Raw genomic sequence first — 20111 nt, forward strand, 5'->3', positions numbered from 1 at the left:
TTCCCCGACGCTGAGTCCACCTCCAGGTTCAGGCCCCAGGAGGGTGCTTCTTTCCCCACCGCCTCCCTGCGTCGGGCCACAAATGCATTTGGGATTAAATTTTCATGATGTGGCACAGGCCCGCCAGGGGGTGGGAAGAGCAGCAAGCGTGGAGGGCGGCAGCCTCGGACCCGGGTTGGCCCGGCAGCCACTGCCGCGGCCTCTCGCCAAGCTTTGTCTCGCTGGGTTTCTAGGTCTCACAATTTTGCCTGTGTTTGAGAGACCCTCGTATCCCCGGGGAGGAGGTGGCTGTGGCCGGGACTCCTGGGTCTGAGGGAGTAGTAGCCCGCAGAGTCGTCCACACGCGCCACCCTGTGGCGGCAGAATCTCCTGCCTGGATGCGGAGGCGGCGGCCGCGGCTCCCGGCCAGGTGCGAAGGTGGAGCAGATGGTGAAGAGGTGGGAGTGGGAAGAAGGCCCGACCGCTGCCAAATTCCGTGCCTTCGCCGGAACCATCACCATGGAGACTGAGGAAGGCAGAAAGGACCCAGCCCCACACTTCGTCGGGACCCGAGAATGAGTTCTTCAAGCCTTCCCCGGAGGGTCCCAAGAGAACTACAAGTCCCAGCAGCCTCTGGACCACAGTTTGCTTGGGAAGCCGCATACTCCGAGGGCCGCCAGGAATTGTAGTTCTCTGAGACAATGGACCGAAGCTGCGTTGCGCCCTCTGGTGGACGCGTTGTTCACCTTGGCTCCTTCAGATGCCAAAAAAACCCTACCCGTTGTCATCCCCTGCACCTTCCCCTCTTCTCACCATCTAGTCCCCTTTTACCCCCGCCGCATAATTCACTCCGTTCCAGTCACACTGGTCTCCTAGCTGTTCTTCCAATTTACCAGAGGGCAGGAACAGAACCAGGATGGAAGGGCTGCGAAATGGAGGCGGGCTCCTCCATTTACTTAGCCTCCTAGGACTCCTCTGCAGAGAGAGGGTGTCAGCAGTCACTCATTAATTTAACAAATATCTATTGAGTTCCTACTAGGTGTCAGGCATTATCACACCATAAGGGACATAGCTATGAGAGTAACACTGGTTATAGGGGACGCCCAGAAGAGGAGTCTAACTCAGCCAGGGTAGATCAGAGAAAACTTGGTTGAAAAGCTATCCAGGGAACGCTCAAAAAAGGGATGACCAGGGCCGGCTGAGTGGCTCAGTTGGTTAAGAGCTCACTCAAGAGTTTGAGCTCTGAGCAACAGCAGTTCGATGCCTGGCCCGAGCTGAGCTGCCGCTGAGCTGCCAAAAGGTGGCAGGATGGCTCAGCTAAATAAATAAATAAATAAATAAATGATGACTGGGTGTGTGTGTGTAAGGGAGTAAGGATGGTAGAGTTGGTGGGGAGGGGGAGTATCTGCCTCAGGCAATAGTACTTGCAGAGTTGGGAAGGAGGAGACAGGTGTAACTGATACGAAGCACAATTCCAGGGATGGGCAGCTTGTCAGAACAAGGGATAGGAGAGGCTAGAGATGATGGTATGGATTGGGTCACCAAAGGGCTCAGGAAACATCACCTATGAGGGCAAGACAATTAGAAATCTCCTGGGTGTGCTGGAGAAGAGGGTACTAAGTAGAGGGAACAGCAGAAACTAAGAAAAGGTGTAATATATGGAGTGATCAGGACACTTTAGTGTGACTAGACCGAGTTGACAGGGAGGCAGAGGCCAAAATGAGGCATGAAGGAGGTCAGACTGCACAGAGCCTGGTCTGCCAGGCTGAGGGGCTTGGACCTTCTCCTGGGGTCTGGGGAGCCAAAGAGGGGCTGTGAACAGGAAAGAGGCAGGGTCAGCTCTGGGACCATGTGGGAGGTCAGGATCCAGTGGGAGAGGACAAGGCCTGAGCTGGAGCAGTGACCCCTACGGTACTCCAGGGCTACATTCCAATGTCTCTTCTTCTTCTTCCTACTCCCCATGTATTCCTAGCCAGACACAGAGCAAAGGCCAAAATCTTTTATTTCAATTTTAGAGAAGCCACCAGCCTCTCCTCTCCACTTGGAAGCACAAGGAGACACTGGGTCAAGAAGGCACCGACAGAAGGGGCATCGCCACCATCAATTGCTAAGGAGAGGAAAAGGCGAGAGGATTCAGGACCCAGGAGTCAACTCCCACCCCCACTCCTCCCTCAGACCCAGAAGTCCCGCCCCACCCCCACCCCAGGTACCCTTCTCTTCTGATGGAAGGCCGCCTTGCTCTCCTCAGAGTTGATCCGAAGGGGGATATAGGTATCCAGATGGTACAGCTGCTGGTGGTCCCCCATCACCAGGTGGTTCTCCCCAATCTCCAGCGACAGCCCCCGAGCTCCATCCTGGTGATGCAGTAGAATCAGCCCACCCTTCCCTTTCTGGCCATAGGACGATAAGAACACAGGCCAGGGAGAAAAGACTCAAGAGCTGGGATACCATATTTAAAGAGTCTAACACTCCAGAAAAAAAGGTGGAATATGATAATTACAATTCTCCACCACTGATCACTTACAATGCCCTGGTCATCCTTGGGACAGCACCGGAAGTGGGCCTGAGGACCCCATAGGACAGAGGAGGCAACCATACTCAGAGGGCTGCACTAACCAGGCTCACACAGGTCTGACAACAAGCCCATATCACTTTCCCTTGAAGACCCCACTCTTTTCAGACCTCATTCTCCAGCTCTGGTTGAGGTACACTCACCAGTCTGGGAAGGTCAATTTCAGCCAAGAGGAGGTCAGGGGCTTCCAGCCAAAGGTTCAGGTGAGGCTTCTCAGGGCTGGGGAGGAACGAGACCCAGAACTGAGGCGAGCCTCCAGGTCTTTCAGGGGATGTTACCTCTGCCTGGCATGCGATTCCCTCCCTTTCTTGCTCCTACTAGCCCTACTGCCTCAGGGTGGCCTTTCTAGTTGGAATTCTGCTTCTCTCTCCCCTCTCTGGGTTCCCAGAGCCCCAGGACACTGCCCCCTCCTACGAATAGGGGCGGGGAGAGGGATTCCAAAGAGCGTTGGGGAAACATGAGAGAACCTATCGAAAGCCCACCCTTCCTCAAGTCTCAGGGAGTCGGCAGTGTACGGGTTCCCCAACTCCTGGATCCGAGGACGCTGCTTGGAGCGGATATTTTGCTGGGAGATGAAGCCCAGAAAAGGCCGGTTCTTCAATATACGCCACTCTGCGGGAAGGGAGTGCAGGGTCAAAGGCCATATGGGTCAGGACTCCCTTGGTTCCCTTAGGGGGTCTGGCACTGCAAGAGCTCTTCCAGGAGGGGCGGAGGCGATTAGGGATCTGACTATACCCCCAAGCTTGGCTTTAAGAAGCCTGCTAACCTTAATCCCGCCCTTCTCGGGGTATTCTCGAATAAAATCTGATCCCTGGAGCCGCTGGAGACCCCGCCCCTTACCTGGAAGCCTGGGCCTGATCCACCCCCCTACGCTCGCCCCCAGCTCACCTTGGGGAGCCTTGCCCTCTCCCTGGAATCCACAGTCAAGGGGCGAAAACCCATGCCCACACTAGGCCCACCTCTCCCAAGGGGTGCCCCTAAGCTGCTCCTGGCTCGGCTCCTCCCCGTGGCCCAGGCGCTGCACCTCACCTGGATTCAGCTGCAAGCTGTATTTGTCCTCGAGGCCCTCCCTGGCGACAGTGATCACGAGCTCTCGCAAGAAATCACTGTTCTAAGAGAGAGAGGGGGAGAAGAGATGCAGGAGGACTTGAAAGGGTGGAGGGGCAGGTCCTTGCCCAGGCCTCACCCGCAGCCCCGCCCCCAACCTGCATCCTCCGGTAGAAGTCGCTGTTGACAGCTACGTCGTAGGCGGTACAACCCTGGCCTTCTGTAGGGAGACAAAGTGGGTGAGGCAACCCTACCGCTCAGACACAGGCTGGGGGAAAAAAAATAAAGGACAGCAGTCACAAGAGCCAGAGAGACTCAGAGTCGATTAGGAAGTGAGGACTCAAGACACGCACTTGCCAGTCTGGACTCATACCAGCCTCCAGTCTCTTCCCCTCTTGTACTTCCCCACCACGTCTCAGAGCTGACCCTGCCCCTCCTCTGCTCACAGCCCTCCCAGGACTTCCCAGAACCCCCCAGGAGAAGGTCTGAGTCCTTCAGCCTGGCGCTGGAGGCCCTGTGTGGTCTGCCCCACCCACCTGGAGAGAGAGGCTCACTTCTGTAGTGACCTCCTCCCTGTCAATTTCTTCCACTCTCTCAATTACTGACCAACCCTGTTCAATCATTCTTTCTGGCCTCTGGACCCCTCTGTCCCCTCTTCCCAGAGCCCTCTTCTCTGTCTTGGCCTAATGAACTTCAGTTTCTTTGAGTCTTATATCCAACATCTCCCCCAGGAAGCCTTCCCTGACCCCTCAAAGAGCCCCCTCCAGCGCAGGAAGATTCACACAATATTGAAATCACAGGTTCTGGGTTTGGTAAGTCCCTACTCCCCAGAGCACTGCCCAAAACTTGGTTCCAGGAGGCTTCAGGGGACATATATGAATTGAAAAACCAAAGAGTCAGATACAGAGTCAGAAATGCAACAGAGACAGAGGTGAGACAAGGCAGAGACAGAGACAGGGAAGAAGGGCAGAGGAGAAAATGGATGAGTGAGGGCTGGCCAGGGGATTAGAGCCAGGAAATCAGCTAATGAGGCACCTGCCCAGCCCTCCCTCGCCCTGAAGTGGGACAGGGAGAAGTGCCAACCTGGCCAGGTGGGCAAAAACAGGACTGCCTTGTGTAGCGGGTGGTGGAGGCGCAGGAGGCTAGGGATATGCCATGGGGAAAAAGGACCAGATCAGGGGGTCTAGATTTCCAGGTCCTGTGGGAGGAGGGTCCTGGATCCTGGATTCTTGGGTCCTAGGGAAGAAAGGACCTGGAAGGCTAGAGTCCTGGGTCCTTTGACGGTACTGACTTGCATCCAGTTCGGCATGAGGCTCTCCCAGGCTCATGGGGATGCGAAACGCCGCTTGGTCCTCCTCCAGCATTTTAAGCAGCTCATCCTCAGTCACATCAGCCGGAGGAGGGATAGAGGGAGAGTGACAGATGTTGATGAAAACCTTCCCGTGGGATGAGTTGGTCTTTATGCAGAAGCCTAATGGGAATGAGTTGATTCTGATTATCTGTCTCCACGTGGGTCTTGATTTCCACCCCTCCTCTCCTCAATCTGTCCTTTTGATGAATCCCCCTTTTTGAGTCTAAGTCCTCTACTTTCTGGGTCTGTTTTCTCCCTGCCCCTGGGATCTCTGACTCTCTTTTTATTTTGGAGCTTCTGTCCCCTTTGTCACTCTTGTCTTCCCACTCTTCAGATCTCTCTCTGGATCTGTTCACTCCCCGCTACAGTCTCTAAGCCCCATTACTGTGCCTCATCCCCCCTGTGTGTCCCCTGCCCCCAGTGTCTGTCCATTTCTCTCTGGGACTCTCTCTCTTTGGGTTTCTGCCTTTCTCACCAGGTTGAGGTTGGATCTGTGTTGATTCTGTTCTGCTTGTCTGGGCTTGCTGGAGCTCCTTAGAAGCCTATGTGAAGGAAAACAATTTTCAGGCTTAGCGTCTGTGCTATCAGATCCCTCATTTGTTTCTCAAATGTTTATTGGGCAATTTTTATGTCTATGAGCTGTGCAGAGAATAAGACATATTATGTTCCCTTCCTTCACTGAGGAACCCAAAACACAATCCCAGTCCTACTCCCATTTATTCCAGAGCCTAGCTAACTTGGAGTTAAACAACTACAATGCCGGTAGGCGCTGTTGCCTCCCTAGTGCATTCTGGGAACTGTAGTACCAGCTCTGGGGGGAAAAAATCCCGCAAGGGACCCAGGAGTTTTGGTCAGTCCGCACCTGCAGCAGCAGCTCCTCGAAACGCGCCGTCTCAGTGCCCATTGTCTCTGCCTCGTTTAGCTCTGGCACCACCAGCTTCGAGTCCGCCATAGCCCTGGGGAAGAGACCTAGGCGTCCCCAGCAAACCCTACTTGGGGGATCCTTCGCAGGGATCTGAACTCAGGGGCTTGCTGCCGGGCCCTCAACCTTGTCCCAACACCTACTTTTCTGTAGGGAAATCGAAGAATCTGGCCGGAGACTACAATTCCACTCAGATCAGATACCGTCGTCAAATCTGTGGGGAATCAATATATCTAGATGTTCTCGAGGTCCGTCGTGCCAAATGTGTGACAGCTACTCTTTCGGTCTTTGTATAACCAGGAATTTGAGTAGGCCACATTTCCAACTAACCCAACGCTCTTTCAAGAATCCTGCAACCCCATTCCGTTATCGACCAATCATAGTCTAAGTCTGAGGCCACGCCTCTCACCTCAACCAGTCAAAACTAAGTTCTGAGGCTGATCACTAAATGCCACACTTCAGGTGTAGGTTAAGGCCACACTTCCCCTCCTTTCCGACAACCACATCTGGCCGGGTTACGGAGCAGTCAAGATTGGCACACTGGCAAAACCTTAATTTCAGAGTCCATCCTAAAAGATTCCTTTCTGATCTCTGAACTATCGCTTCGTCACAAAACTATATTCGATTCTCTAAAAAATGTATTTTGAACCAAAACCTGCACTTTTGTGAACCGGGTGGCGGGAAGACACACCAATACGGCCACTCTTAAACCTAGAGCTCTCCCAACTATTTGCAAGGAACTCACATTTTCATTCTTCCTCTCCCCCCCCCCACCGCCCCCGTTTTTGAGGACTACGCAAAATTCAAACTACATTCTCCAGCTTGGGCTCATGGGCGGGGTCACCGGGTCTTAAGGCGGGGTTACGCTCAATCTTCGTAGCCCAGACCTTTGCGCTGGAGGGTGCGGTGCTGCTCTTCGGACCTCAGGGTTCCCTTGGGCAGAGTACCCCGCAGTCGGTGGGAAGCGGTCCGGACTGGTGATGGCTGCCACGCGCGCAGTGCCCCGCGCCCGAGAGATCTTCAACACGCTGGAGTACGGACCGGTACCGGAGAGCCACGCATGCGCACTGGTGAGGGCCTGCCAGGCCGACGCTACCCCCCCCCCCCCAGCAGTCCTCCGGGCGCCGTTTTGCGCGCAGATTCCCGTGATCCACCGCGGCAGCTCAGCGACTCCGCCCCTCTCGGCTCCCGTGATTTCCTCTACCCCTTAGGATCCACCCTTGGAGGACGTTCTCTTCAGCCTTTGCAGTTTCTGTCTCTTATCCTTTTTGTCTGTTGTTCTGATCCTTGGTAATTCTCATGCTCCACGGTCCGAATTCACGGTGGTGTTTCCCTATTCCTCAAAACACTCCCTGAGGGGCTTCAGTGAGTCTTCAGGGCTCCTTCAGAACCTCCTATGGTTCCGTCCGACTCAGAATTCCTGTGGGGCTTCCGTGAACTTCCAAGAATCTTCAAAACCACCATAGACTTCCCATGATTCCTCAGAACATCCTGTGGCTCCCATGGTCCTCCGGGGGCCCCACCACCACCACCGGAGTTCTTGGGGGGCTCCCTTAATCACCCAGAACCTCCATGGAGTCCCCGTGATTCTTCAGCCCCCTGAGCAGCTTTGGGGCTCACATGATCTTGGAAACTCTCAGAACCCCAAAATACATCAGAACTCACTGTAATTACCTACAACCCCTCAGAATACCCTCATTGAGCCCCCATGATCCCTAACTACCTTTCAGAATGCCCCACGGGGCTCCCATGAGTCCTCAGGGCCTCTTAAAATCCTGATGATGCTCCCGTGAGCTTGGTGTTCTTCAGAACTTCCCTAGGATTCCCGTGACTCTTCAGGGTCTTCCAGAACATTTTGAGGGTTCCTGTAGATAAGGTTCCTTGAATTTTCTATAATTACGCAATGCCCTCAAAATTCCCTCCTGGGGCCATGATGAAGGGGGCAGGGTGCTCTAGCACCCGAGTTTGAGAAACTTGGGATTCTCTTGAGGGAGAGATGAGAAGGCTAGAACAGTATTCCAAATGAAAGGTGAGACCAGAGCCAGCGCGGACTGTGGAGATGGAGAGGAGGGATGAGGCAGAGATGCAGGAGGAGCGGGGTTTGGGGGATTGAGAGAGCAAGGACAGTGCTTGGGGTCTGGCCCTGTGACTTGGTGGCTGTCTCTCCCTACCCCTCTATGGTGAACCCTGGAGGAGAAGGGTCTTGGGGAAAGATACTGAGCTTGGTCATCACATGGTGAGAGTGTGCAGGACCTGGGGACAGTTGTGGGCCATGTGTAGGAGTCAGATTACTTTGAGCCTCAAGTCTGGAGAAAGGGACCTGGGAGTCACCAATGCAGAAAGATAATCAAACCGCAGGAGTGACAAGATTATCTAGAAATATAGTGTAGACTCAGATAAGAGGAACTGGGACAATGTACAGAGAATTCCCACACTTGGAGGTTGGTTAGGGGTGGACCATCATGAAATAGCAATAATGTGATAACATTATTATAATGTGGATGCTTTCTATATGCCATCCTGTGTGCTCAGCATGATCACACTGAATCCCCAGAACCGCTGTGAGAGGGGATTGTTGTAATTATTTTAGTAATAGCAGACATAGGCTTGAAGAGGTATGTAATTGGCCCACAGTCAACGCAGCTTAAAAGAGGAAGCTAAGATTTGAAACTGAGCCCTCAGATTCCAGAGCCTGTGGCCCCCAAGCACAGGTCTCAACCTTACAGTCTGTGGGTCACATTCAGCCAACAAACATGTTTTCTTTGGCCTAAACTTTATTTGTAAAAATGTGAATTAATGGACAACTAATTTTATGTAAACATCCGGGATTCCAGCTTCTCTTGAAAATAAAACCCCCAAATTTGGCAACCTTTGGCTCATGTTCCCTGATAAAAATCATCTGGATGCATTAGACAAGTCGTGAGTTCTTGGTCTCCACCAGGTCCCCTTCTCACACCAACATGGTCTGCCAGGACCCTGTGGACATTTTTTTAGGGAAATTTTGCAAATTTCCACAGCGTACTTAATATTATGAACTCCCATGTACTCATCACTCAGCTTCAGCAATCATCAACATTTGATCCAGTGTTGTATCCCTTTTTTTTTCCCTCTTTTTCTGGAGTGATTGAAATCTCAGATGTCATGTTATTTTCCCATAAATATCTGAATCCTTATTTCTAACAGATAAGGACTCATTATGTAATATAACCACCATGCCATTTTCACACTTAATATTTTAACAGTCATTCTTTAATATAGTATATCCTCAACTGTTTCAAAATGCCTCTGTCTCTGGGGTGGAGGTTTGAATATGGAGCTCCTAGCTGACTATTTGACTTGAAAAAAAAATGCGAAGGGCCAGTTGGCAGGGGAAGAGAAAAATCAGGAGACTATGGCATCGGGGATGCTGAGAGAAGAGTTTGTAGGAAGAAAAAGTGGGAAGCATTTCTTAGATTTAGCGAGGATTTGGGCAAGACAGAACCAGGGACGGAGAGAAACATGAAGCCTATGTGGAGGGTAAGATGCAATAAAATGAACAGAAAGTATTAAGTAGTGCTGCTCTGAGCACATAACATGTATGATTTATTTAATCCTCACCATAGCCCTGTGAAATAGGGAGGGACTGTCATCATGCCCATTTTCCAGATGGCTTAGCAGAGGCCAGGGTGTTTACAAGACCCTGGCTAAGGTTGCACAATGAGTAAGTATTGGAGCCAGGATTCAAACCCAGGCCGTGTAGACCCTAGCTCCAAGGACCCCCACTCTAGGCTGCCCCTCTGCAAGGCCCATTTGCTATGCCTTGGGCTCAGTTAGATGTGTCACAGCTGGATAAACTGCACCTGGCAGGGCAGTGTCCAGCCTGACTTCAGTGGGGGGTCCCCAAGTGATGACAGTTGAGTTGGGAGGGAACACCATCACACACTTGGCTTAGCAACCACTTGTCTCATGGCTATTGCTTCCAGGGTCCTGGCAAGGGTCACAGGTGTTCAAACAAACTTGCACATGAACACATAGCAGCACTATTCAGAGTAGCCAAAAGGCAGAAACAACCCAAATAACCATCAACTGATGAATGGATAAATAAAATGTGTTCTAGCCAATGCAATATCATACAGCCATAAAAAGAAATGAAGCATTGATACATGCTACAACATTGATGAATCTCAAAAACAACTTGCCAAGGGAAAGAAGCCAGCCACAAAATGTCACATATTGTAAGATTCTATTTACATGAAATGTCCAGAACAGGCAAATCCATAGAGACAGAAAGCAGATTAGTGATTGCCAGGGGTTGGGGGTAGCGGAGAGTGACTGCCTAATGGCTACAGAGTTTCCTTTTTAGGGTGATGAATATGTTCTGGAACTAGATAAAAGTGACGGTTGCCCAACATTGTGAATGTACTAAATACCACTGAATTGTACACTTTAAAATGGTTAAAGTGGTGAATTTACTTTAAGTGTATCTTATGTTTACATGTATTTTCCTGCTACACAGGAAAAATATTAGCTGATAAGATAAAGGGGGACAGGTGTCCCCTTTCCAGAGGACACTGGGTAGAGATTGAGCTCCCCCAGCTGCCTCCCAGACCCCTTTCCAAACTGTCTCTACCTCCCTCAGGCCTGGCTAGACACGCTGGACCGGTGCTTGGGTCACTATGTAAATGGAAAATGGTTGAAGCCGGAACACAGGAATTCAGTGCCTTGCCAGGATCCCATCACAGGTATGAGGTGTCCGCCAGTCCTTAGGGGAGTGAGAGGTGTCCATGCCTTCAGTCATACCCACCAAGGTCCCCCCATTTTTTGGCTCAGGGCCCTGAGGGCAGGGAGCAGCAAATGGGGGAAAGAGGCTGAGAGTTCTGGCTCCTACTGATAAGTCATTCTAGTTATGGTCCCAAGCTCCTGTGGACACTTTTTGAAATCACTATCTATTAAAATCCCTTCCTTGCCCGTGGGAGGCAGTCAGAACAAAGACCAATACATTTATTCCCATTTGTCTGATGATAAAACTGAGACACTCACTGGGGCTGGGGACCAGCTTTACTGCCTTGGGGTGCTCCCAGCTTCCAGATATCTCAACCACAGGCTCTCCCCCTTCTCTCTGGGTCCCTTCATTCATCTCTCCAGGAGAGAACTTGGCCACTTGCCTCCAAGCACAGGCCGAGGATGTGGTGGCAGCTGCAGAGGCTTCTAGAACCGCGTTGGAAAACTGGAGTGGAGTCCCTGGAGCCTCTCGGGCCCAGCACCTGACCAGGTAATGCAGTTCAGGTGTGGACACCAGGTGGAGAAGGACTTGAGAGCAAATATTCTATTTCCCAATATCCCACCTAATTCATTGGCACCTAAGGTTCATATTCCCTTATGTCTTTGGGCCTTTAGTGGCTAAAACATCCATTTCCCACTATTCATTGGGATTAGTAATGACAAAGCTTCTATTTACCAGAATATCTTTGGGGTTTATCAGGGCTCCATTTCTCAGCAGCTCACTGGGGCTCATGGAGCCCCAAAGCCCATTTTCCAGCACACTTTTGGGGCAGCTAGAGACAAGATTTCATTTCACAAAATGTAATTGACATTAGAGCTAAGCCGCAGCACCTCTGGGGGTTACAGGTAGGTGGGCGAGGTCTTCACACGGCACTCTCAGGTAGTGTTGCCCATTAATGTAGTGAACTACATTTCCCATAAATCTCTGGTGCCCTCCAACCCTGGCAAGTGGTGGGGATGCCCCAGTGTTTCATGGGGATTATTGTAATCCAGGTATATGGGGTATGTTCCAAGACTCTTATCAGCTGAGAGGCACTGGGAAATGACCATAGCCCTTGCTTTCTCCACAGGCTGGCCAAGATGATACAGAAGCATCAGCGGCTGCTGTGGACTCTGGAGTCCCTGGTTACTGGGCGGGCCGTTCGAGAGGTTCGAGACAGGGATATCCCTCTGGCCCAGCAGCTGCTCCAGCACTATGCAGTCCAGGCACACACCCAGGAGGAGGCGCTGGCAGGCTGGGAGCCCATGGGTGAGAAGCAGGAGTCCTGGCCCTCAGCCCCCTCCTACCTCATGGTCCAGCAATACCAGTGCCAGTGCCAGTGCCCTCATTTGTTCTTGCAGGAGTAATTGGTCTCATCTTGCCACCCACGTTCTCCTTCCTTGAGATGATGTGGAGGATTTGCCCTGCCCTGGCTATGGGTAAATGATGGACTGGGGGCCTGGACTCCTGGGTATGAGGGAGGACGGGCTGGGAGCTGGATTCCTGCGTCCTTAAGTTACCTGCCTTCCCCAGGCTGCACTGTGGTGGTCCTCGTGCCCCCGGCCTCCCCAACACCCCTCCTCCTGGCCCAGCTGGCAGGGGAGTTAGGCCCATTCCCAGGAATCCTCAACATGATCAGCGGCCCTGCCTCCCTGGGGCCTGTCTTGGCCTCCCAGCCTGGAGTCCAGAAGGTGGCCTTCTGTGGAGCTGTTGAGGTATCTTCAGGGCTGGGAGGGGGACAGGACAGGGCTGGGGAGCCGGAAAGCTCCTCTGCTAGCTGAACCCCTTTGGGGGTCCCTCAGGAAGGACGTGCCCTTCGGCGGACCCTGGCAGGCATAGGTCCAGAGCTGGGCCTGGCACTGGGGGCCGAGTCACTGCTGCTGCTGACAGAGACGGCAGATGTGGATTCGGCTGTGGAGGGCATCGTGGATGCAGCCTGGTCCGATCGCAGCCCGGTGAGAGCCTTGCACTCGTTTCCCCTCGTGTCCTGGGGGCCATATGCATCTTTCTCCAGACCTTGGGGCCCAGTGTCTCCATTCATTTCAACCTCAGTTCTTTGCATCCCAGGACAGTCTTTACACCACAGCATCTGCAGGACTCCTTATCAGTTCAGGTTTCTGAGTCTTCATATCTCGGCTCTCTTGGTCTTATGGGGGCATGGGTCAGTGTCTCTTGTTCTTTAGGACTCCTCGTTTTTCTGTGTTGTTGTCCCTAGTTTTCCAACCTCTGTCTTCACTCTGAATCACCAACTTTCTGTAACTCCACCTCCTGCCTGGAGCCTGGGGCCTTGGAGTGTCTCCAGGGTCCTCGGCCACTTTTCCCTGAGCTTCCTCTGATCTGGGCATGTGTGTCCCTGAGTCTCAGCCTTCTGTGGGGACATGTACCCCCCCGATATGGGCCCTGAGTTCGCCCACCTTGATATTCCTTTTCCTAATAGGGAGGCCTCAGGCTTCTCATCCAGGAGTCTGTGTGGGATGAGACTATGAGGAGGCTCCAGGCGCGGATGGGGCGGCTTCGTAGCGGCCGAGGGCTGGACGGGGCCGTGGATATGGGAGTCCGAGGGGCTGCTGCATATGAACTAGCCCAGCGCTATGTGTGCGAGGCCCAGAGCCAGGGCGCACAGGTGAGCTGGGTGGGTGCAGACTCCAGGATGCTGGGGGAGGTGGGACCTTGATCTGAGAGAGGAGGGGCTAGGGGCCTGAACTCCTGGTTCTGAGGGAGGGGTCTGGGGGTCTGGACTCCTGGGTCTGAGGGAGGATGGGCTGGGGCTGGATTCCTGGATCTGAGAGAAGAGTGACTGGGGGCCTGTACTCCTGGGTCTGAGGCAGGAGACCACTGGGAGTGGACTTCTAGATCTATTTCTCTTTCTCCCCAGGTGTTCCAGGCTGGTGATGTGCCTTTAGATAGCCCATTCTTCCCCCCAACTTTGGTCTCTGACCTACCCCCAGCCTCCCCATGTACCCAGGCAGAGGTGAGCCCCTTAGGGTCCCAGAGGTCTTATTCCAACCACCCATCCACACCCAGATGTGGGCAGTAGCACTACACCTGCAGAGGCCCCTGGGTGACCATTTGGCCTGGGTGTGGGGGCTGCTGACTGCTGGAGTCTGGTCCATTAATGGTTCGAGTATTGGAGGGAGGGCCTGGCCAAGCCCTCTGAGCTCCCTCGTCACCCTTTCAGGTGCCATGGCCTCTAGTTGTGGCTTCCCCATTTCGCACAGCCAAGGAGGCATTGGCCATGGCCAATGGGACGCCCCGAGGAGGGAGTGCCAGTGTGTGGTGTGAGAGGCTGGGGCAAGCCCTGGAACTGGGCTACAGGTTAGTCGGCACCCACTGGGGCACGAAAAGCAGCCTATTGGGGTGGCCCAAGCTTCAGTCTTGATGTCTTCCTCTCTCTCTGGATCTCTCTCACCCCAACCTCTTTGACTCACCACCCACCTCTCAACTTTCTGTTTTTCTCTCTTGTGTCCATCTCTCCCCCTGCAGGCTCCAAATGGGCACAGTCTGGATCAATGCCCACGGCCTCAGGGACCCTGCAGTGCCCACAGGTGGCTGCAAGGAGAGTGGATCTTCCTGGCACGGGGGCCTAGATGTGAGTGCACTCCTCTCCCCACCTACTACCGTCACCACCACTTCATCCACCTTGTGCCCACCTTGAGTTCTCTTGACACTGTCCCTCTCATAGGGCCTATATGAGTATCTGCAGCCTTCAGGGACCCCTGCCCGGCTGCCCTACCTTTCTGAGAATATGAACTATGACACCTTTGGCCTTGCTGTCCCCTCAACCCTACCTGCTGGGCCTGAAACAGGGCCCAGGTAAGCTATCCCAGGGGCTGTGGAAGAAGCAAAAGATTGTGTGGCAGGCTCTCCCATGGACTAAAGGGGGGTTTGTTAGAGCCATCGAGGGGTCCCTAAGTCTTGCTGAGAATTACGTTCTGAGTCTTACTGGTCTCACACCCACTGCCCAGGCCTGATGAGAGCCTCAGTTCTGTTAAATGGCCTGTGCTTTCCCAGAGACTCATGGGACCAGGAATTTGGGGTCCTGCAGAAGCTCATGGGAGCTGGGGTGGCAAATGGGCTCTGAGCAGACTTTGGCCCCAACCCACCCTCGTGCCTCACCTTACTCCAGTCCAGCACCCCCCTATGGGCTCTTCGTGGGAGGCCGTTTCCAGGCTCCTGGGTCCAGGAGTTCCAGGCCCATCCAGGACTCACACGGCAATCTCCATGGCTATGTGGCTGAGGGTGGAGCCAAGGATATTCGAGGTGCTGTGGAGGCTGCTCACCAGGCTGCCCCTGGGTAAGGGAGTGTCACAGGAAAACCCAGGGGTCATGGGGTGGCAGAGAGGATAGTGTGGGACCCCCAAGGGCTGATGGGTTATGGGGTCTGAACCCTGAGGGCTGATGAGCTGTGGAGTCGGAGCAACCAGGGTTGATGGGCTAGAGGTCTGGCCCTTTACTTCCCTCCCTGGGTGAATGGGCCATGTGGCCTAGACCCTGAGGGTAGGGGCTATGGACAGAGAAGGGGCACCTGGGAAGAGCCAGGACCAGAATACTGGCCCCTAATGTGCACTGTCTGCCCACAGCTGGGTGAGCCAGTCGCCAGGGACCCGGGCAGCCCTGCTGTGGGCACTGGCAGCTGCCCTGGAGCGCCGGGAGTCCACCTTGGCCTTGAGACTGGAGAGGCAGGGAGTGGAGCTCAAGGCAGCCAAGGCGGAGGTGGAGCTGAGTGTGAGGCGGCTTCGGGCATGGGGGGCACGCGCCCAGACCCAAGGCCACTACCTGCAGGTAAGAGGGGTCTGTGGGCAAGCAGACACAGGGCGGGCAGTCTGGAGTGGGGTCAGAGCAAAGGCTTTGGAATGAGCCAGACTTGGGGCCCAAGCTACATGATCATCAGCAAGTGGTCTCACCTCTCTGTATCTTGATTTCTTCATCTGTATAATAGCCATATGGTCCACCTCACAGGGCAGTGTTTTAAATTGTTGTTAGTGACCCATTACTGGGTCATTAAATCAATTTAGTGGGTTGTAGCCATGATTTTTTTAAACAAGAGAATAGAGTAGAAAATATAGAGTACATTGCACAGACTATTGCTTGACGTGACTTGTTTCATTTATATACATAATATACAACTAAATATAGGTGCTGGGTTGGCATGAAACATGGCGGGTCCACTGAAGTAAGTGAGGATTCAGCACCTCAGGCGATGGCACAGGAGCGCTCAGGGATAGAGATAATAGAAAGATAAGAGAAAGATAGCAAGTCATTTGACCTGGGTGTCCTCCATAAATTATATGCAGTTATACAAATATACCATGGTATGGACCTTGATGAGTTGTTTTGAAGACTAAATGAACTAAGTACTCAAGGCCTGACATATAGCCTAGGGCTCAAAAACTGTTTCCTTATGGATGGCCAATAAGCACATGAAAAAATGGAGAAATGCAAATCAAAACCACGATGAGATATCATCATGCACCTATTAGAACAGCTGAAATTCAAAAGACTGACCATACCAAGTGTTGGTGAGGGTGTGGAAGAACTGGAATTCATACCCTAGTGATGGGAATGTGACTGGGACAACCATTTTGGAAAACAGTTTGGCAATTTCCTAAAAAGTTGAACATACTCTTATACCATATAACCTGGCTGTGATCCCTAAGTATTTACCTAGATAAATTTAATTTCTAGGTTTTAAGCCAAGAGAAGTGGAAGCATTTACCCTACAAAGACTTATACGGAGGGTGCCAAAAAAATGTATACATATTTTAAGAAAGGAAAAAACTGTATTAAAATTGTAATACTCGATATATACCGATAACAAAAGATAAATACAAGTCATGTGTATAAATTTTTTTGGCACTCCTGGTATATAAATGTTTATAGTAGCATTATTTATAGTAGCCAAAAACTGGTAGCAACCCAGATGTTCTTCAGTAGGTTAATAGATAAACAAAATGTGGTACAGCTTACAATGGTTTCCTATTCGGCAATCAGGAGTGAATGTGCCATAACATGGATGAATCTCAAAATGACTGCTGAGTGAAAAGACAGATAAAAAAGAGCGCAGACTGTGTGATTCCATAGCTAGAAATTCCTAGAAAATACAAATTAATCTATAGTGAGAGAAAGCAGGGAAGTGGTTATCTGAGGACAAAAAGGGTCCAAATAGGGGCAGGAGCTAAGGATCACAAAGGGGCACAAGGAAATTTGGGGAGCGAAGTTCATTACCTTGATTATGGTGATGGTTTCATGGATGTATACGTGTCAAAACTTATCAAATTGTACCCTTTAAAATGTGTGAGTTTAGCGAATGTCAATTACAAAGGTTTTTGTTTTTTTTTAAATAACACAAATCCATGGACTAGGTTCTAAGCCCCCTACACACATTAGCTCATTTTATTTTAACAGCAAATCTCTGAAATAGGTACTGTTGTTACCCTCGTTTGAAAGATGTGAAACTAAGGCCCAGAGAGGTTAAGTAACTCGCTCAAGATCACACAGCTGGTGAGTGGTGGAGCTGGGACTTCAATCCAGTCTACCTGGCTCTGAACCATCACCTGGTTGTATTATTATTAGAGTTGTTATGGAGAAGCAAAGAAGGGAATGAGAGGAGGAAAGGGGCAGGTGAAGGAGGAGGCTGTGGGAGGGCAGTTGGTCTCCCTCCCCTGCCCTTGACCTCCTGCCTATCCCCTACAGGTAACTGAGCTGAGAGGCCCTGTGCTCCGGCTTCGGGAGCCGCTGGGAGTGCTGGCTATTGTGTGCCCGGATGAGTGGCCCCTGCTTGCCTTTGTGTCCCTCCTGGCCCTCGCCCTGGCCTATGGCAACACTGTGGTTTTGGTGCCCAGCGGGACCTGTCCCTTCCCTGTCTTGGATGTCTGCCAGGTACAGTCACCTGCCTTCCTGCTGCTGCTCCCAGCAGCCCCTTGTGCATCAGAAGGATGAAAGGTCCCCCAATACCTGCATGGAGCTCCCTCTCACCCTACCCCCTTGGTAACCATGGTAACCTCAGTCGAGGCGTCCAAGTCTTCACTCCTTTAGACCTAGTGACCATTTTCTTCAGACCACAAGCCTTCAAGTCATGACCCAGTCCCATTCCTTCTTACAGCCCCATGTCCACTGCCCCAGATACACACTCATCTGCCCCCACCACCCTCAGGTCTCAGACTCCTTCTAACCCCAGATGGCCTGCTGTCTCCATCCCCTAGGATATGGCTACCTTGTTGCCAGTGGGCCTGGTGAATGTGGTGACAGGAGACCGGGACCACCTGACCCGCTGCCTGGCTTTGCACCAGGATGTCCAGGCCCTGTGGTATTTTGGATCTGCCCAGGTACCCTTTGTTTTGATGTCTTCTGCACCTTAAACTTTACCAATAGGCTCTTCCTTTCCTGGGAACATGGCTCTGCCCCCTTAAAACTCCCATTGCTAAGGGGGAGAAACTCCTTGGCAACCAGGTTCTGAGGTCCTGCTCTTTTAGAGCCCCAGTTACTAAGGAAGAAGATGTTCTTAGCAACAAGGGCCTGAGATCTGCCCAGCCCAAAGACCTAATTGTGTTGGACAACCTGTTGCTAAGGGCCACATCCTAGCAACAGTCAGAACCCCACAGTCTACCTTCTGAAACCTGATGAGAACTTGTCAACAAAAACCTTAGGCCCCATTCCTTTGAACATGGGCTGCCAACGGGGAAGGAAGTTCCCCACAAAGGTCAGCCCCCGTTTCCCTTAGCATCTGAAAGGTTTGCTTGCTAGCAGTTGAGCATTATAGCAACAGGGCCTACATCAAGCCTTCATGCCCCTCCTTAGTAATAGTCCTTGTTGCCAAGGAAGCAGCTGCTTATCAACCAAGCTGGAGGAATGCTGATCCCCCCCGCTTTCTCCATGCCAGGGCTCCCAGTTTGTGGAATGGGCCTCGGCAGGAAACCTGAAGCCCGTGTGGGTGAACAGGGGCTGCCCGCGGGCCTGGGATCAGGAGGCCAAGGGGACAGGCCCGGAGCTAGAGCTTCGGGCAGCGCGAACCAAGTCCCTGTGGCTGCCCATGGGGGACTGATGCCTGAGTGCCACCCACTCCATCTTGGACAGTGGAAAGTTGGATCCCGACAGATTCCAGATGCTTGGAACTTTCCTCTTACTTTGTTTTCTGTGCCCTCAAATAAACTCTGACCAACCTTGGCTGTGCTTGTGAGGGAGGGAACGAGTAGTAACTTTTGATCTGTTTGGGCCACTTCAGTTCTGTGACTCAGCAGCCCAATGGGCTGGCTCCAGTATACCGCAGTGTTTGTGAAACAGATAAAGGGGACTCTAAGGAGCCCGGGACAGGGCCGCAGGACCTCTTGTCTCTTCTGGTTATCTCCATCGGGTGGCTCCTGGTCCTTGACGTTCTCTGTCTATGTGCTGCCTGGGAATCCATGGTGCGCTGGTATAAAATAAAACACAGTAGCTCTGTGGAATACAGCAAGTCCCAGGATCTGGCTGTTTGGACAGGAGAGACATAGGAATGCAAGAGCTAGAGGAAAGTCCCTGGAAGGCTCTAGTTCCCATCTGTGGTTTGACAACCTCCCAGATTCCATGGCTGTCCTTTCTATTCTGCTTTCACCAGCCAAAGCCAGCTGCAGTAGGTCAATGATACCACCACCCCAGACCAGTTGGTGATGCTCAACGTCACATCCTCAGGGGAGGAAATCTGATTGGCCAGCCTGGGTTAGGTCCATTTCTGGGCCAATCACCTCAGTCCAGAGGGTGGGCTCTCCTAATCAATGTAGTCATCCAGTTGGTCAACAAATATCTATCGAGTGCCTCCTATAAGTAAAGCATTGCTCTAGGTGCTGGGGAGACTGCCATGAACAAGACAACCTGGCCTCATGGAGTTTATGTTCTAGTGAGTGAAAGGGGAATTAGCTTCCTGTCACTGCTGTAACAAATTACCACAAAGTTAGTGGCTTAAATGAAACAAGTGTATTATAAGTCTGGAGGTCAGAAGTCTGACATGGGTTTCACTGAGCTCAAATCAAGGTGTCAGTGGAGGCTGGAAATATGTCTCAAGGGCACTAGGGAGCCGCAGAGGACCTGTGATCAGAGGAGAGGTAGGCTCAACTCTGGTTGAAAGACACTTAGACATAACCTAAGGTGACATGTACTATAATAATAGAGGAAGATCAGGGTACTCAGGACCCAGAGAAGGCACCCTACCCAGCCTGAATGTGTGTGTGTGTGTGTGTGTGTGTGTGTGTGTGGTTTTTGTGCACACGTGCTCATGTAGGGTGAGAATGAGAGAGGTGGTGGGAATCTTCCCAAGGAACGTGCTATTTACATTGAGGGGTTTTTTTTCCAGCTTTATTGAGGTATGATTGACAAAATTATATATATTTCTGTTTTACAATATGATTTTTTAAGGGGTGCAACATGATTTAATATACATATGCATTGTGAAATGATTCCCACAATCAAGTTAATTACACATATGACATCACATAATTACCTTTGGGTGTGTTTGTGGTGAGAACACTTA

General features: G+C 51.9%; 2 protein-coding genes across 3 annotated transcripts; one reads left to right on the forward strand and one right to left on the reverse strand.

The window, feature by feature from the left end:
* Positions 1-1963: 1963 nt before the first annotated feature.
* Positions 1964-6853, reverse strand: PIH1D1 (PIH1 domain containing 1). 2 transcript variants are annotated; one of them, XM_019658379.1, is made up of 11 exons: positions 6759-6853; positions 6015-6085; positions 5812-5905; positions 5425-5491; positions 4890-5069; positions 3757-3818; positions 3581-3662; positions 3034-3163; positions 2695-2770; positions 2190-2333; positions 1964-2086 (listed from the first exon to the last, which is right to left on the reverse strand). In XM_019658379.1, exons 3-11 carry the CDS (start codon positions 5899-5901, stop codon positions 2045-2047), a joined length of 873 nt encoding a protein of 290 aa, XP_019513924.1. In that variant the 5' UTR covers positions 5902-5905; positions 6015-6085; positions 6759-6853; the 3' UTR covers positions 1964-2044. The 2 variants fall into 2 exon arrangements, with proteins under 2 accessions (XP_019513924.1, XP_019513925.1); XM_019658380.1 differs by having other exon boundaries at positions 5812-5938.
* Positions 6837-18775, forward strand: ALDH16A1 (aldehyde dehydrogenase 16 family member A1). The gene is made up of 17 exons (XM_019658378.1): positions 6837-6941; positions 10490-10592; positions 10996-11122; positions 11703-11881; positions 11974-12051; positions 12146-12327; positions 12415-12567; positions 13050-13235; positions 13488-13583; positions 13791-13927; positions 14096-14201; positions 14295-14425; positions 14739-14906; positions 15193-15394; positions 17306-17491; positions 17815-17937; positions 18492-18775. The coding sequence occupies exons 1-17, from the start codon at positions 6852-6854 to the stop codon at positions 18651-18653; spliced, it is 2409 nt and encodes an 802-aa protein (XP_019513923.1). The 5' UTR covers positions 6837-6851; the 3' UTR covers positions 18654-18775.
* The last annotated feature ends 1336 nt before the right edge of the window (positions 18776-20111 follow it).

Source organism: Hipposideros armiger, unplaced genomic scaffold (assembly GCF_001890085.2).
Source record: "Hipposideros armiger isolate ML-2016 unplaced genomic scaffold, ASM189008v1 scaffold_283, whole genome shotgun sequence".
Taxonomy (NCBI): Eukaryota; Metazoa; Chordata; class Mammalia; order Chiroptera; family Hipposideridae; genus Hipposideros; species Hipposideros armiger.

Excerpts from the sequence above, each read along its gene's own strand:
- PIH1D1 (XM_019658379.1), bottom strand. The coding sequence starts at position 5,901 with ATGGCGGACTCGAAGCTGGTGGTGCCAGAGCTAAACGAGGCAGAGACA. Across the intron at positions 5,070-5,424 it reads ACAGATCCAACCTCAACCTG|GCTTCTGCATAAAGACCAAC; the intron begins GTGAGAAAGGCA and ends CATTCCCATTAG. Across the intron at positions 2,334-2,694 it reads AAATTGACCTTCCCAGACTG|GATGGAGCTCGGGGGCTGTC; the intron begins GTGAGTGTACCT and ends CTGCATCACCAG.
- ALDH16A1 (XM_019658378.1), top strand. The coding sequence starts at position 6,852 with ATGGCTGCCACGCGCGCAGTGCCCCGCGCCCGAGAGATCTTCAACACG. Across the intron at positions 15,395-17,305 it reads CCCAAGGCCACTACCTGCAG|GTAACTGAGCTGAGAGGCCC; the intron begins GTAAGAGGGGTC and ends TATCCCCTACAG. Across the intron at positions 17,938-18,491 it reads GGTATTTTGGATCTGCCCAG|GGCTCCCAGTTTGTGGAATG; the intron begins GTACCCTTTGTT and ends TCTCCATGCCAG.